Below are 12,798 nucleotides of genomic sequence, written 5' to 3'. Positions count from 1 at the left end.
CAGCAATGTCAACAATAGCCAAAACATGGAAAAAGCCTAAATGTCCATCACCTGATGAGTGGCTCAAGAAAATGTATATATATACAATGGAGTACTACATGGCAATGAGAAAGAATGAAGTATGGCCATTTGTAGGAAAGTGGATGGACCTAGAGGGTATCATGCTAAGCGAAATAAGTCAGGCGGAGAAGGACAGATACCATATGTTTGCACTCATAGGTCTAAGAGGAGAAGAGGAGAAACCTAATGGAGGACCAGTGGGAGGGGAAGAGGGAAAGAGAGTTGGGGAGAGAGAGGGACACAAAACTTGAGAGACTATTGAATACTGAAAATGAACTGAGGGTTGAAGGGGAAGGGGGAGGGCAGAAAAGAGGTGGTGGTGATGGAGGAGGGCACTTATGGGGAAGAGCACTGGGTGTTGAATGGAAACCAATTTGACAATAAACCATTTAAAAACAAAAAAACAGGCTGTGAGCTGCAGGTTGTCAACCCTGCTGCAGGCAGTGAGGGGCCAGCCGAGGTTTAGTGCAGGAGGGCCTTTGCCCGCAGGGTCTATGCTCCAGGGTCTCCTGAACACAACACTTCAGTGCACCGAGAGAGCTCAGTCATCTGGCCTGAGCCTTCAGCCAGGAGGCAGTTTTGTTTCTGACCTGATGCCTTTGCTATGCAAGTGGTGTTGAAGATCCCTGGCACTTGTAACTCTCCCTCTCACTTTAGCCTTCCCTTTCCCTACCCTGTTCTTTATCCCCAACTCCTTCCCTTTGTTCCTCCCTCATCTCTGTGCAGGCTAACTGCAGTCCTTTCCAGAGCATCCATCCAGATGGGAGAGGCCTACAGCCATTCCCCCATGTAGGCACTTGTGCATCTGGGGCCAGCTCATCGCTGGCTGCTCTCGAGTGTGGGGCAGCATCCTTTTAATCAGGGGCCCCAGGGCAAGGCCTGCGTTTTAATGATTTGGAAGCAGCAGTTATCTTGTGGGGAAAGAAAAATGACAGTAACACAAAGGTGGTGGGAGCCCTCTCTGATTTAGCACAACCATCAGAGGTGATTTCCATCTCCTGAATTCCCCAGCGGCTCCTGTCAGTCCTCACATCAAACACCCCAAACACCTCCCTTCAAGGCTTCCTTTACATTCCACCCAGAATGCATAAACGACTAGGAATTTCTTTCTAGGAGCCTAATTAACCAATTTTCCCTTCACATGGCAAGCATGAAAATACCAAGGCTGAACTGACATTGCAGTGGGTTAAGGTGACTTCACTGTCCCTAGGCCTTCCCTCTAATAACTTACACATATTTTCTAAGAACTGAAACCCTGTCAAGCTAAGGAAGAGTCTCCCAAAGCGATAAATTAACCAAAATGCTTGGCTACTTACTCAACCTAAAGATATGTGAAACTAAATAAGCCTTTCCTGTTGTTTTTGCCACTGTGGTTCTTTGCATTTGGCAATTCTCCGTTGGATGGAGACCATCCCTGCCTCTGGTTGGAGACTCCAGCGGTGGCCTTACTCACAGTTCCAGGGCATGCTGTTGTTACCTTGTGCACAAATTTCTAATGAGATTTCGGTTTTGTGCCACGTTCTCTTAGGGATGGCCCAGGATTATGCCTGCTGCTCATTTGTATCTGCAACTTTTACAAATTAAAACAGAGAAACTTCTAGACAAATGAAAACATGTTTTATTTACAAGAAAAAGTCTGTACACTGGGTATACATAAAAATATACAAAACCAAACTAGAAAATATCAAAGGTGTTAAAATGTATACAAACACTTTTAAAATGTGACTCCTGGAAAAACCTCAGACCTTCATCAGTTTGAAGGATACACATTCCAGTTTAAAAATCATCATACAAAAAAATTCCCAAAGCTGTTAAAAAAGTTCACTGGTTCCCACTGGAAAAATTTCATACGTGTTTTATCTGGAGTAGAACAGGATGTGCGGCATCAGAAATGTTGGGTTTTAGCACTACCAGTGCGGTTAATTTGTGTGAAACCTACCTGGTAAGATTATTTTTCCATGGAGCCAATATTCACTTTCCCCCTAACTTTGTAAAAGCCAGGAGCTATAATAAATAACCTTCTCATCAACGTTCAGCATTACATTAGGCTTCCGACAAGGCCACAGTGTTCAGGTTGTGGCTCGACCTGCATAGCGCCTTTAAATGTTCCACCATACTTTTTAACATACTTGGGATGTATAAAATATCAGTGTGTGGGAAGACTGATTTTTTTTAATAGAGGGACATACACCATTTGCATTCTTCTATTAAAACATTGGCGTTTGCACAATTAAAATAAAATTGGTTGTAAAGGTTTCAGGAAAAGTTTGATGAAAAAAGACAATATAAAACCAACCATGTGTGTAGATACGTATATATACAATTATATAACTATATCTACATGCACACTTTTATAACAAAAGTAAGAACTAGAGCAATGTCTTTAATTCTTTAAATTCTATCATTCCAAGCTTGTAGAGGAGTATGCTGGATTATTATGTCTTACTAAAAGGCTTCATTTATTTAAGAAAACAAGAATCAGAATTTACATTTTATCCTTGAATTCACAGAGATACCTTTCGTTTACCAGTTGTGTAAATAATGCCCAGGTGACAAGAACATGCAGAATATTCTCACAATGGAAATGTCCAGAGTATAAAAACACAAGTTTGAACGCAGGCACATTTTACCTAAGCAGTTAGTTTCTAAATGTAGCTGCCTTCACCGGCTGTCAGAACTGCGGAAGAGCTCTGACCTACCAGAAGGTGGGAAGTCGAATCGGACCATATGACAGAATATCAGAATATATTCAGAGACTATCTGGCCTGTTACGAATTCCCCACCTCCCTCACTGTCTCTTCCCATAGCCGAGCAGAAATGAGACCAGGTCACTCTACCTATCAGCCTCACACATGCACTGTGTGTTGATCTCTTAGACAGGCTTGAGAGAGAACTTGAATCATGTTATTTGTACATAAAAAAAAAATGTTTCCATCATATGCCATTACTCATGTGAGACTGATCCCACTTCATGCAGCCAAAATGGACCTAGACCTAATTAATTAACTCAGTGGATGTAAGTGTTCCTGCCTAGAAGGGTCAGCCAACATAAGGTATTAATCTGTTCCACCAGAACGAACTGGCTCATAACCATGTAAAGGAGCAACCCCATGGTAGCTTTAAACAGTTACTTTTATTTCCCAATTTTGAAAGTGCTAACGATTATTTCAGCACTGCTTTGTCCAGACACTATGGCTACAATGACAGATGATCACTGGGGAGTTGAGGATTGATTCAACGTCTGGCTCAGATTCCTGGGGCAGGAGACACTGGAAGTGTTGTAACTGATGCAGGAGCACTACATACAGGCAGATTAGCAAAGACCCAATAATTGGAAGATGCACAAAAGCCCTTCACTTGGCTCATTGTAATGCATGCCCTTGATGCTGCATGGTGCATACATGCAATTTTTAATCGACCATCTCTTGGCCTTTGCACAAAGTTCTTGATAAAAGCAGCCTTGTAAGGACTTAGGTGGGGAAGGTCAGGTCCAGGGGGCTGGGGTTGGAATTCCTTGGGGACAGTGAGCTTTCAACACCTACTAAACCCCACCCTCATACCTGGTAGAGGAACTGGGGAAACCAGTCGGGAAAATCTAGATGAAGGTGAGTTATCATTCTCGGTCAACATTTGTTTCTTTGTAATAACAACCACCACCACCAAAGATCCAGTGAAATTATCTTCAATTGAAGATAATGGCTTCAGGTTACACCTTAAGGATTTTATCAGTGTCCCTTCCAGAAGTGGAAGGAACATTTTGGGAGGAACAGAGCCCAGGAGAAATGTAATAGGACAGCGTTTATTGTTAACTACTCCACAGAAGAGCTGTGTGTTTATTGCAGTTCAGTAAATGTAGCCTGGAAGGACTTAATCAATGTCCTGGCAAAATACTACCACTTAAGACCGATTTAGCTAATACTAGATGCAGCCATCATGTTAACTGTAACTGCCTGATATTTTTGCAAAGCTAAACAATTTAAACTTTCAGACAGAAGAATGCCCAGCCATGCTGTATTAATATGTGTACCACATTTTCTGAATGTTTAACAGACCAATTCCCAAGAGTCTTTAAGGCTATAATAAATTGAAAAATTTTAATTAAATTTCCTTTATGTTCTTCAGTCTTTCTTGTAACCTCAGTGATACTGAAAGGACTTTTTAGAAGTATACATGTTATAACAAAATGCTACTTAAAAATCTCTGAAGTGTTTTCTGGGGCTTCTGAACTTGAACATTTATACTGAACGCAGTAATATTTCCTCTGGCCAAGCTCGTATGTCACTGAAGGCGCCGTCCTGGATAAAAAGAAGGTCGGAAGGAAATCCACTAGGAAGAATATCAAAGGAACTTCAATGTCATGGGCGCTTGAAGGCAGAGCCTCACCGTGCTCAGAGCTACCTCACCAGCATGCAGTCACTGAACTCCTTACTCATGCCACATGGGGACAAACTAAGAGAGAAAAGTGGCCTATGTCTGCTCACACATAGGCTTATGTGTAGGATAAAATTATGGATCTATTTTCAGAGATCAAGAAAGAAAGCTCTCAAAATGGGCTTTCAGTGGATACTCTCATGATTAAAATTTCAATTATTCCTACACTTCACTATCATAATAAGCCATAGGAGAGGTCTATTACCCAACCTGATTTCTGGTGAGTCAGATGAACCAAACAGAAGCTCTCAATTTCTTTAAACCATTCTTGCTCAAGAAAGTAGTTTGGAAAGCACTCAGGAAAAAAACAAATCCTGGAAAAACAACAACAACAACAACAACTTTCCCAGGAAACTCTCCTGAAATTCACATGCTTGCAAGGGAGAACGTATTTTTTAATTAAAAGAAGTCTCACGTGTACTGCTGAAAAATGTTTTGGTTATATAGAGAGATAGCATGTTTAATTAAGGTACTCCAAGACGTTTCTGTTTCACTACATTCATAGCCAAAAAAAAAAAATTGTTTTTCAATGGATCAGTGACAAAAGCCGAGATTAAAACCAAAACAAAACAGAATTGAATGTAGCACTGGGGTGGCAAGGTCCTCCCCTCCAGCTGCCATTGCCTCTCAAGCACGTAGGTTATTTTCCTTGTTGTTAACAAACAACCTTTTCACACAGTTTTATTTAACTATATGGCTTTATGTTGCTGACATAGGATGTATCTGTGAAAACAAGGGCAGGGTTCCTCACTGTCTGTCTGCAGGGAGAATTAGTGAGAATCCAGTACATCACGGCTAGGTTTCCAGTAGCTTATACTGACCTGAAAGGCATCCCTATGGAAGAGACAGGGATGCATCTCCAGAAGCACAGAGTGAAGGCTCTGAAATCCCTCCTGCTGGATGGGAAGGGCCTTTCCTCACAGACGAGGGGGTCACAGGTGTCCGTGGATTTAACAGTGTGAGGGCTGTGAGGACTGTCAGCTGAAGAGGTACAGGGCGCAAAAGTTGGAGCTGGGAACATCCTGGCCCCAGGGCCACCCTGCAGCCTGGTGATTCTGTGTGTACTTGCCTGAGTACAAACATACTGCAGGAAAACCAAGTGTCTCATCTGTAGTGCTATTCCAGGGTGGCTTTTCTTGGACCGCTCGAGATGAATGCTTTATCGTTTTAGAAATCTGTCCTGATACAGAAAGAGCAGAGACTCACTGGGCAACAGGAAACAGACTGGGGAAGGCAACAGTTTGGAAACATGTGCATCTCTCAACATATACTGGGGATTCTGCTGTTAAACACACCTGAGTGATCATTCAGATGTTTGTCTTAAACTCTAGGATCTTTAATAATGAATGAATGTACAAGGGACACATTAGGTGCCATGGATACCGTACCTCGACATGGGTGTATAGACCATTAATCATGGAAACCTGCAGCTGAAACCAACCCAGATAAGGGGTGCCCAAGGCAGAAGAAAAGGCTAAGATTTCTGGAGGTTTAGGACCCATTTGTCATACATTTGCTTTTTGTGTTTTTTTAGTTTTTTTGCATCTTTCTTGAGTTTTTTTCCTTTTAAACTCCATTTCTGTATTCAAAGCAGTAATACTCAATGGCTTAGAAAAAGAGGAATTCTCGTAGCCACCACTAGATTACAGTCTGAAGACTGAAGACTGCATTGCCTAAACTAGATCTTCAAGTATTCTCCTGTGACTAGAGTAGACGGTAGTACCTTATTGCACATGGACTCTCAGGAGCCCCTCTTCAGGAGCGGGGCCCCACGCGGCCGGGCGCAGGGCAGCGCACGGCCCGGAGCCCAGGCAGCACCACCTTGCCCTTGCGGTGCAGGTCGCCCTGGGCCCCCGTGTTGAGCCGCTGCACCAGCAGCTTCTCGTAGAGCAGCGGGTGGTAGGCGCCCAGCGTGCAGGCTGCATCGTAGTAGAGCTCGTGGTAGTGGCACAGCTCCGTCTGCCGGACGGACGGGATGTACTCATACACGTGAACTTCGCTGCACATGGACATCATGAGGAGGATTCCTGCCGCGGAAAGAGAGCCAGTGAACAACGCCCATCGGGAGTGAGAATGTTCTGGAGCCGTGGTGGAGGAAGGACTGAAACCACGGGCACTTGCTCTAGGCTCGTTTTCCTGTTACTTTTTCAGTGTGGGTGTCAGAACCTCCAGCAAGTGGCCTGTCTGTGGCTCACAGGGTGTGGGAGCCTGAGATTGGTACTGTTATACGTTCACAGGACTCATAGGATTATTGTGGGAGGGGCAGTAACTGTACTTAACAAGACATAGTCTAGGAAGCGACATATTTGCATTCTCCAAGTTCATGTGTTACAGTCCACAGGCAGGTCCCATTCTCATTTGCAAGGGTAGGACTGTTATGTTCCAAACAAACACAACTGCTTGATTATAAAATATATGAATGAAAAGAGATGGAATTGGGAATACAAAGTTTAAAATTCATAATATCAAAATTATCTCCCTATGGTGCAAACAGAGCGCTATCAAATCTCATCCTAGGCTAGGGGCTTTCTTTTCCCAGTACCACCAACACTTTTGTTAACATTCTTTAAACTTGAAACAAATACATATGCTTATCCATGTTAGGAAACAGGAATCCCTTATGAAAAAACATAATCTAAACAGTTCCTGTTAGAGGCAGTATCTGTCTGCAAAGGACAATTATATTTCTAATTAATCAACCACGAAAACCCTTACAACTGGAGAAAGTCATGCCTAAGGACTCCTGGGAGAGAAGAGAGCAGGGGCCTAATGTTACCTGGGGTTCAGAAAAGTTGCTCGGGGGGTGGGGGGGTGAGGTCTGAACCGACAGGGTGGCCTGGCAGACAAGGGGAGAAAGGGAAGCAGAAGAAAGGGATGCTGGTCCAGAGGTGACAATGGTATCCTGTTTAGAAGCTGGTAAAGGTATGAATTGAGAGCATGACAGGGTAGTATGGCTGAGAGGAGGAGATGTTCTTAACTGAGAGAAGGAGGTGCTCTGTTCAAATTCTCAAAAGCAAAACTGTTCTCAAGAGCTGTCAAAACTTCAAGCTCCTGGTCTGTTCCCCTCCTTTTACTCCCACAACCCACTTCTTTCTCCTCTCCCATGGCTGACTTGCTGCTGGGTTGGGACCCCTTCCTCGGGAAGGCCAAAGGTGACAACAATTCTGGGTGAGCCAGGGACCAACACCTTCTCCCTGAAGTCACCGAGGACAGTGGGTATCAGCGCCTGAACATGCAGCACAGGTGACAAAGGAGTCTCCCTCCTTCTGATAATTACTGCTCTAGGAACACTTTGTCCTCCTCCTCGTAAAATCATCTGTAAGGAACTCACATGGCAAATGAGAAAGCCATGTGCCCGGGAAGAATTAAATCTCTTTTTTCCCTGGTTACTTTACACCTCCAATAAACAATGTGTATGTTCTTCATTGATGAGTGTCATAGGATCTGTGTCTATGGAGCTGAAGATGGCTTCAGTGTTTTCTTTTAATGTTCATTCTTGAGAGAGAGAGTGTGAATGCATGTGAAAGCAGGTAAGGGGCAGAGAGAGAGGAAGGCAGGATCTGAACCAGGCTCTACACTGACAGCACAGAGCCAGATGCAGGGCTCGAACTCATGAACCGCAAGACTATCACCTGAGGCTAAGTCAGATGCTTAACCGACTGAGCCACCCAGGTGCTCCGGCTTCAGTGTTTTAATCAGGAGCTATGGAACAAATTCCTGAACCACATCACCTGGGAGCTGGCTGCTGTCCCTCCCCTGGACATGGTTCATGGCCATGCCAGCTTTGCCTAAGGGACCACATCGAAGGGTCCTAGGCATCCCGTGCATACCTAGACTCCATCCACTAATACAATTATGACAACTACTTTCCTGCAGATGGCAGTGAAGAGCTTTTGAGGGCATCTGGAAAACTAGCAATGGAACTGGACCTAAAAATGATAGGTCTCTGTTTATGTGGATTGTGTTGTGAGCAATACAACCTCCTCCCTGAGGGCCGTAGTCAAATGTGCTCGAGTTGCCACCTTTGCAACTCTGGGTCTTAGAGTGGATGGCTTTCAAAAGTTAATCTTACACTTAAATATCTTAGCCACGTTATTGGCTCTTCTCCTAGAGCAGTTCTCAAACTTCAGCATGAAAAAGAATGACCAGGGCAGCTTGCTAAATGTCAATTCCTAGGACTTGTTCCCATTTCCAGAGATTTGGGTGCCATTGGTTTATGTTGGAATCCAGGAAACTGCATTAAATTTTTTTTGTTTCAAAGTTCATTTCTTTTTGAAGTGAGGGGGGGGGGCATGGGGAGGAACAGAGAGAGAGGGAAGATCTGAAGCAGGCTCTGCTCTGACAGTAGAGAGCCTGATGTGGGGCTCAAACTCACAAACTGTGAAATCATGACCTGAGATGAAATCAGACACTTAACCAACTGAGCCACCCATGTGCTCCAGGAAACTGCATTTTTAACAAACACTCTGAAACTATGGGTTGTAAAAGGCCATTGAAAAAAAGTCCAATCCATCACAGACCATTACTTTTGTAAAACACAGCACAATGATTTACTAGAAAAATTATCACATATTTGGATGCCATGCTATGACAAGTTACTAGAGAAGTTTCTAAACACTGTCAATTTCTACCATGATCTTCTTGTAGACCAATGGCTGATGTTTCTGGACCAATGCTTGTCTGCTTACGATGCACTGAGGGTCATTCTTTGAGGATTATGTTGGTCTAACACGCATATTCCTTGAAAAGGTCTGTCTGCTATCAGGGATGCCCTTGCTGGCTCATAAGTAGCTAGACATTCCACATGCTAGATTAAATCTAGAGCTGAGCTGCCACCCACACCCAAGTAAGAAGATCCCTGGGTAGTTTCTCAAGTCCTTCCTATTGTCTTCATCTCAAAAAGCATCTACTAAGATGTTTGAATCAGATTATTATTTTTTGTCTAGGAAGTTTCCTAGAGAAAACTTTTACTCTGGCTGCTGGTTAGTTATTATATTACAAATCATGCATTTGCTAGGTATACAATATAGATTTTGTTGTAAGACTAGGCAAGAAGTTACAGATTCCCTGAAAGTAAACAGGTATGTTTTAGCACTTTCATATAAAAATACTTTACATTTAAAAATAACTTCTAGGGGCACCTAGGTGGCTCAGTCAGTTAAGTGTCCAGGTTTGGCTCAGGTCATGATCTCACAATTCATGAGTTTGAGCCCCACATTGGGATCTCTGCTGTCAGCCCAGAGCCCACTTCAGATCCTCTGTCTCTCTGCCCCTCCAACCCCTCTCAAAAATAAACTTAAAAAAATAAAGTTAAATAACTTCTAGAGCTTCAGAAATGCAGAAACTTGTCAGCTAGTTCATATTAGACAAAATGAAAGCCAATGGAGGTTAAGAGTATGGGTTCTTACATTGAGTTACCTGCGCAATTCCTCCTGATCTTTCCCTACCCGATACAGATTTAGAGGAGCAATTTTCCGGTCCATGAACTTGTGGCTTTCTAGAACCATGAGCTGAAAGTATTCTAAAACTTAAGCAATAGCAGAATCTGCCCTAAGTGTTTAAATGTCAGCCAACTATAGCACTGACATCACAACATTTATGGAAACACCTTCAAAAGGAAAGGAAAAATCAATTTACAATTTGTTGGGTATACATGAAAGCTGGACAAGATTTACGGTACCAAACCTAAAGAATATTTTTATTATTTTAATTTTTTTTCAGACAGTATAGTCAATTCATTTGGTATATGCATACTCTGCTTTTTGATTTATTAGGGCCATGATTACACACAGATTGGAGTTTAGATTCAGACTGTGTCATATAATAAAAACTAAAAATCATTATTGTAAAATGTGGTCAAATCTACACAGCAGTTATGCTAATAGTTAAGAGTACTTAGCCACAAACAACTTCCTAAAGACAAAATTTCTCCTTGTTTTGCAAAAAGGAGCTAGGTAGACATCAGTATTTGGAGTTATATAATAGCCCTGGCACAGTTCTCAGTACTTGTGTTAGGGAACAGGCAGTGTGGGTATAGACACTGCAGGGAGGCAGGGCTGGGACAGGGCTGGGAAAGATCAAAGCCTTCACATTCTGCTGGAGGCCTCTTCAATTAAATCCAACATTTATTAGCACTGGCACAGTGCTAATCATTGGGGATTAAGAGAAAGTTTCTTTAAGAAAGAAAGTAAATTAAAGAACTAACCTTTAAATAGAAAAACAGGTAGTAAGCCCATAACTGACAATTCTTTGGATGACTTGAAGAAAGTGTTACATGACATAGTGAGAAAGAATGTCTGAGTACTACCACCAGCCTTGCTTCTCAAGTGTTGTGACGCTGAGCCCCACTGTCCACAAATGATGTAAGTACCAACAACACATAGTTCTCAGATGTCCTCTGAATTAGAGTGCCAAAAGAGCCCCCAACGTAACCCAGGTTTGTTGATTTGCTAGGAGGAACCAGAGGACTCAGTATATAGTGCTACTCTGCTATGATGTATTCAAGCAAAGGGATATAAGGTAAAACCAGCAAAAGCAAAAGGTATGCAGGCCAAACTCCAGGAAAAACTAAGGCCAAGTTTCCACTCCCAATGGACTTACATAGGGTTTGCTTAATGCCCCTAGCAATAGATGTAAAATGCTGTTAATCAGGGAAGCTTTTATGAGAGTGTCAGCACTCAAGGTTTTAACTGGGAGCTGGTCATGCAGGCAGTCTCTGCCGGGAACATACCAAAATTCCAGACTCCCAGAATGAAAGCACGTGTTCAGCATAAACCATAATGCTTATGCAAACAGTCTAGGCAAGGTGAATTACTCTAATCAGTTTCGGGGTTGGGAACCTTCCCAAATCAAAGATCCTAGATGCCAGCCAAGGGCCAGCTTTACGGGCATGCCTTCCTAAGATCAGCAGTCAGGCCTGGCTGGTTAGATTTTTCTGCAAAGATATCATACATGGATAAATTCACAGTATCATGTTACTTCATAATCAATTCCCAATGCCAGACCAAAATGGGGTATTCACATCTGGTTATGCTAAAAATGTTTTTAGTATTTTTTTCATTTCCTTCCTTCATGATCACCTAAAAATAAAAAATAACTTATTCAGTTAAGAATTTTTTAAAAGTCACTTAAACTTTTGTTAAGTAATTTTGTTTATGGATTACCAAAAAGTAACTGCTTTCACTGCTAATAAAATTTTACTGCTTTCACACAGCATTCAAAGAAGAATTAATACCAATCCTTCTCAAAATCTTCCGAAACACAGAGGAGATGGGACTTCCAAATTCATTTTATGAGGCCAGCATTACCCTGATATCAAAAACAGAAAAAGAAGCCACAAGAAAAGAAAATTACTGGCCAATATCCATGAAGACCACAGATGCAAACAGGCTCAACAAAATATCAGCAAACCAAATTCAGCAACATGCTAAAAGGATCATACAACACAATCAAGTGGGATTTATTCCAGGGATGTAAGGATGATCTAGCATCTATAAATCAATCAATGTGATAGACCCACATTAATAAAATAAAGGACAAAAATTACACAATCACTTCAGTAGATGCAGAAAAGCATTTGACAAAGTTCAATATCCATTTATGATAAAAGTTCTCAACCACGTGGGTATAGAGGAAATGTACCCCAACATAAAAAAGGCCATATCTGACCAGCCCTCAGGTAACATCGTTTCCAATGATGAAAAGCTGAAAGTTTTTGTTTTCTTTAGAAATATATCTATTCAATCTTCTGCCCATTTTTTAAATTGAATTGTCGGGCAAAATCCCTAATTATCAGGGAAATGGAAATCAAAACAACAAGGAGATACTATGTCACACCTGTCAGAATGGCTATCATCAAAACAACAAGAGTTAAGTTTTGGCAAGGATGTGTGGAAAAAGAAACCCTAGTGCACTGTTGGCAGTATTGTACATTGGTGTAGCCACTGTGGAAAACAGTATGGAGTTTCCTAAAAAAACTAAAAATAAAAATTACCATATCACTCAGCAATTCCATTTCTCACTATTTATCCAAAACAAACAAACAAACAAACAAAGCCACGTGGAAAGTAGCTGTACCCTTATGTTACTGTAGCACTATGTTTACAATAGCCAAGATATGCAAACAGTCTGAGTCCTTTGTCTTTCTTAACAAAGCATCCTTGAAGGCATTGCTAAGTGAAGTAAGTCAGAAGGTATTATGCTAAGTGAAATAAGTTAGAGAAAGACAAATGCCATATGACCTCATTTATATGTGGAATAAATAAACAACAAAAAATACAGATACACAAAACAGACTGGTGGCTGCCA

The 12,798-nt window shown here is 42.0% G+C and overlaps 1 protein-coding gene across 1 annotated transcript in view; it reads right to left on the bottom strand.

Annotated features, from left to right (window-relative positions):
* Nucleotides 1-1,655: 1,655 nt before the first annotated feature.
* The window catches only part of ST6GAL2 (ST6 beta-galactoside alpha-2,6-sialyltransferase 2), a gene marked incomplete at its 5' end in the record, with an annotated part of 35,156 nt that continues 24,013 nt past the window's right edge, over nucleotides 1,656-12,798 (bottom strand). The window contains one exon of the mRNA XM_029938493.1: nucleotides 1,656-6,518. Within this exon, the coding sequence (XP_029794353.1) occupies nucleotides 6,247-6,518 (272 nt within the window). The remainder of the gene's footprint in view (nucleotides 6,519-12,798) is intronic.

The sequence above is a fragment of the Suricata suricatta genome, chromosome 4 (assembly GCF_006229205.1).
Source record: "Suricata suricatta isolate VVHF042 chromosome 4, meerkat_22Aug2017_6uvM2_HiC, whole genome shotgun sequence".
In the NCBI taxonomy this organism is placed as follows: Eukaryota; Metazoa; Chordata; class Mammalia; order Carnivora; family Herpestidae; genus Suricata; species Suricata suricatta.
The sequence above is the reverse complement of the archived record's forward strand: the minus strand, read 5'-3'. Positions and strand labels throughout refer to the sequence as shown.